The 5,055-nt window shown below is 40.6% G+C and overlaps 1 protein-coding gene across 1 annotated transcript; it reads right to left on the reverse strand.

The window, feature by feature from the left end:
* Positions 1-401: 401 nt before the first annotated feature.
* LOC131150434 (aspartyl protease family protein At5g10770-like) lies at positions 402-3,639 on the reverse strand. The gene is made up of 2 exons (XM_058101149.1): positions 3,245-3,639; positions 402-1,822 (listed from the first exon to the last, which is right to left on the reverse strand). The coding sequence occupies exons 1-2, from the start codon at positions 3,453-3,455 to the stop codon at positions 570-572; spliced, it is 1,464 nt and encodes a 487-aa protein (XP_057957132.1). The 5' UTR covers positions 3,456-3,639; the 3' UTR covers positions 402-569.
* Between the last annotated feature and the right edge of the window lie 1,416 nt (positions 3,640-5,055).

A 5,055-nucleotide genomic window follows, 5' to 3' on the forward strand; every position in this document is an offset into this window, starting at 1 on the left:
AACTAAGGAAAGATCGAAACAATCATACATTGTTCATAAACCATCCAATTATATAAAACTAAAGCTACAATTCAAGCGACAAAAATAAAAGTATCATTAAAATCTAAAATACAATTTTTCTAATTTTTTCAGGAGGGCGCACACCAAAGCTATAAATGGTGGATATAATTATTAATTAAAGTATTGCATTGTGAAATACTAATGTCTCCTAAATCTCCTTTTATAATCATTGTGCCTTCGTGTTGCTGAAGTCCTTGAGTGTCGGGGCTAGGTCTTGGATTATTTTTAGGTGGCTTCATTTTGGATATTATAGTCAAAATCAGAGGGTTGAGATTGTAGGTGTTCAACACTATCTACATAAAAATGAATTGCCTTTGTTTTTTTTTTTTTGATGCCACAAGTTTTTATTCTTCTATTTCTGAGTTTTTATTCTTGGTAAAAATAAATATTTTAGTACAAATCTTTCTAGTCGAAAATCCATACTTGCTGATGACAATAACTAAATTGAAATCACTGTGCTTGCTTAGAACAATAACTAATTTAGAAGTCCTTTAGCTGAAGCGATCAGCTTAATCGCAGCCGCCCGCTCCGAACCCGACTTTCCCCCCGGCGACGTCGTACACCACGTCATATGTTACTTGCTGTAAATTTCCGAAGATGCCCACCTCGTTGTCATTCTTATTCCCCGCAAAAGCCAGGCAGAGCTGCGCCGTGCTCGGCCCCAAAAGGGTTCCCAACGCGTCCACCGGCACCTCGGTGCCGCCGCCGAATAACAGGCTTACCGTCGGTACCGACACGGTGTCGTATTTGCTGAGGTCATAGCACGTGTCAAACAGCTCATACGGATCCGTCAACGTGTAATTCGACATTTTCTGCCGGAAAGCCGACCGGAGGGCCGCGTACGCCGTCGGAGGCAGTCGGGTGATGACGGTCCCGGAGTCTATTATAGTCCCTGACGATGAAAATACCGTCGGCGCAATGGATAACTTCTGCCCGCCGACGCTTATTCCCACCAACCCCAAAGAGTGGAACGAGGACCGCGAGTTAGCCGTCAACGGCGTGAACTTCACAGAGCTATTAAAACCACCACCATTGGTTCCGAAGGTGAGATGCCCGGTCGAACCCGCCGCCGACGGAAGACAGTAGGAGAAAACCCGGCCGTATTTTTGAGCAGTTTGGGACACGACGGAGATGTCGTTGCGCCCGAGCCCGAGCAGACCGGAGGTTTCTCCGAAGAGTCCGTTGTTGTTTTTGCCGCACCCGAACTGGAAACCTGGGAAAACGTCGGAGGGCGAGAGGGTGAGCGTGTCCGTGGCGAACCAGCCTTGGGAGTAGGACTGGTCGCCGTAGACGATTGTGTAGACACAGGTGGAAGCAGAGCAGCCGGGGGGCTTGGAAGTGGCCGAGGCGAGTTTTTTGCAGGCGGTGGAGTTGCAGGTGGTGTTGGAATAGGAGGCGGAGGCCGAGGGGTTGAAGAGTGGGTTGGTTTGGTTGTAGCAGGATTTGGCGGGGCAAGGTTGGCATTGGGTCCAGGTGAGGTCGCTGCCGGTGTCAAAGGCGAGGATGAGGTCGGATTTGGGGGTGCCGAGGCCGACGGTGACGACGTAGTTGCCGGTGCCGAGGGGGCGGCCGGAGGTGGCGGGGAGGGTGGCGTCGGAGCTGGTGAAGTTGTCTCCTGGGGAGGTGAGCTTTGAGTGAATTGAGTCGACTCGGGATTGGTCTTGGGCGAGGGCTTGGGCGAGAGACGGCGTTGGGTTTTGTGAGAGTTGGGAGCATGGGCCGTGCCTGTGGACCAATTTCAAGGATGCCCCATTCTTAATACCTGAATTGAAGCAAATGCTGGATAGTTTATAACTAATATACACCTCATTAGTAATTCTTTTTTTTTTTTTCTTCAAAATATAAACTAGAATCAACAGGAAAAAAGATAGATGCTCATATAAATTTTAAATTCTTATAATAGGATTGCTGCTTATTTTTTAAACTAATTTTACACATTTAATAAATCAAACGTAACCTTAATAAGAAAGGAAGAGATATATACTTCATCCTGTGAAACTCCAATGAATCATAAATAAAAAGGGAATCAATAAGAAAAATCCAACAAGTTGGGAAGATATCTCCTTGGTGCCACACAAATGAGCAAAACTCCTTTATCCATGCTGTGGCAGAAAGTTACGTGGCTTTTCCTTTCAATAATCAGCAGCAGGTATAAAACTTACAGAAAATTCGAAAATCAACCCAAAATCTGATTGAAATAAGTTTTGGCCTGGTCTTTTGATTTCATTTTCACTTCTTGAAAATAGAAAATTTTGGTTCTCAAATTGGTTTTAGTTTCCAGGAAAAATCGAAAAATCAAAATATCTTAATATATATATATATATATATTTTTTTTTTCAACTAATAATTTTCCAATAAATTCAATTTTTAATAAAATAAATACATCTTCACATTAGTAACTCTTTTTTTAAAAAAAAAAAATTTAATTATCAAAATAGAAATCTTAAAATATAAGAGAAATTGTTAGCTTTTATAAACTTGGCCGGACTCTCCTCCCTCGCAAATTTTTGATGTGGGACAATAAGAGCCGGCAAAACTCTCAATGCTCCTCCCCTTCCCACCTACTCTTGTCCCATATCGGATGTGGTATAGATTTGAAAGTCTCTTCCACAACTATAAATACAGCTCTCCCCATCCTATTTTAACCAGCCCAACTACTAGCTTAATGCTCATAGCTTGCAATATTGCACAAGACCCACATTTGACTTCCATGTACCTCTAGTAAAGGTCCAGTTGATTTGTGATTGACTTTGACTATTTTTAACATTGACTGCAATTTGGTTAGAAACTGGAAATCCAAGAGGACGAATTTTTTATTTTTATTTTTATAAACCAAACTGTTGGTTCACCGGTAATGATTTTTAATTATAAGAATTGATATGTTTGGATTCGATGTTTGGTTTTGGGTAAGGGTAAAATTGTACCGAAAAAAAAATCGAGTAGGCTCCTAAAGTCAGTTGTCATCACTTTCTTGTTGGCCCGTACATCTCTCTAAAATTACTAAAGCCAAACCTTACCTGTGCGTAAGGGATTGTAATTATGCATTCGTAATGAACTTCCATAATAATAAAAATAATAAAAATAAATGGCCATGCATAGTTCAAATTAAACGAGCATGCTGCTGCTAGCTATAATTTTGTAGGATAAAATAAATGAATTAAGGGATAAAATGAACGATAATAACCTTTGGTGGATGGTTTGCAGACAGAAGAAGGCAGTAGAGAGCTGAGATGGAGGAGATGAGCATGGGGATGATGAAGTTGGTGGCTTTTTACGGCCTGCGGCCTGCCTTCTACGCCATAACCTTTCTCGTAAAAGCAAAGCTCCAACCCTACTATAAGAAGACAATGCAAAAGAAAGCTGAGGAAGCTATTGGAGCAAATGATGGTAGCCATAACTCAGCCTTCAATTCGCTCCCAGCTGGTTAATCATCTACCTAGCTCCCCACTTGGTTTGCCTTCTTATATACACACCCTCCAGAGCTTACGCGTACCCCGTCAACACGGCTTTGATTTAATGCAGTCTTCTCCCTCTTTCCCATTTTATTTCTCCTTCATGCATGTACTTTTATCTATTTCCACGACCTTCATAAATTTTATACCTAGAAAGAAGTAGGTACTTTAGTTTACTTCTCTCTCTCTCTCTCTCTTTCTCTCTCTCTCTCTCTCTCTCTCTCTCTCTCTCTCTCTCTCTCTCAATTTTGGTGGATTTTTTGATTTGTACTGATGTAGAAAAAAATTTGTATAATTTTATCTTATATTTTGTCCAAACCTATAGAAATCCTAATTCAAAATTCACGAAGTAGAAGTAGACATATTACTCATATTGACTTTTAATGAAGTTGAGAAGTGTCTTGTTTACAACAGATACACAATATGATTTGTCGATTTCTAGGAACTTTCGGAGTTGATATTAAAGGCAACATGTGCGCTCTTTATCTAATTTGAAAACAACATGAATGGTCCAGTTTGTTTGTTCCCTCAACCACACTTGACACTTGTATACCACTAATATCCTTCACATGCACTAGAAAATGATTTGAGTGATTAGTTTCATGCTTACATGAATGTGCCTACACACTGTCTTCCTAAAATAATCATAAAATTTTACTTTCAAAAGATTATCATTTTCTAATGGATAATGCATGGTTTCGTCCCTATGAATTTTAATTTTAAAGCTTCACAAACCACAAAATAAGTTTTTTTTCCTTTTATTTGTCAATTAATGAAATTATATGTGTGGCCATCGAATGCTAGAGCCTTTTACTTGTTAGCCTTGTACGTGAATGCAATCCTTTAACCTTATGCGGACACAACTTTGCTTGGAATATGGAATTGGAGTTTTGTATTTTTTGTTTGAAGACGGGAAACTCCTGCCACCGATGTGTCCTTTAGATCCATGCCGGTGTGGCACCGTTTCCTGGGACAGCTAGCTTCCCCCTTGATGCGCCGTCAGTGTAATCCGAATGTGGTCACGGTCTACTCAGTTTGGTTGGACTTTCGACTAACCCGTCTTCCAGGACCCATCTTAGGTTACCACCCACAGGATGCGGTCTGTCTCCGCATCAACTGTCGGCTCATTGAGTGCATCTACCAGGATTCGAACTCTCATTGCTCCTATTAGATTGCCTGACTCCTTTCCACTGCGCCATACCCGTGGGGCTGGAGTTTTGTATTTAATGTGAAAGCATGTGGTGGAATTTGATATATATTAAATATAATTACAACAAAGAATCATGGGAGCCACTTTTGTGCAAGAAAGCTCAACCTTGGAGTTTGTGAAAAGGCATCTTAAAGGCTAGCAATCTTTTATAATATTGTAATAATCAAAATTGGAAAAGGAAGTAGAATGTATTTCTTGATGGATCGTTAGGCAAGAAAGGAGCCTCTAAAATAGATTTTCCTTAATATTTTCTCTTTATCAAATCAACAAGAAGGGAAGTAGAACGTCTTTTTGGATGGATCGTTAGGCAAGAAAGGAGTCTCTAAAATAGAT

The sequence above is a fragment of the Malania oleifera genome, chromosome 3 (assembly GCF_029873635.1).
Source record: "Malania oleifera isolate guangnan ecotype guangnan chromosome 3, ASM2987363v1, whole genome shotgun sequence".
NCBI lineage: Eukaryota > Viridiplantae > Streptophyta > Magnoliopsida > Santalales > Ximeniaceae > Malania > Malania oleifera.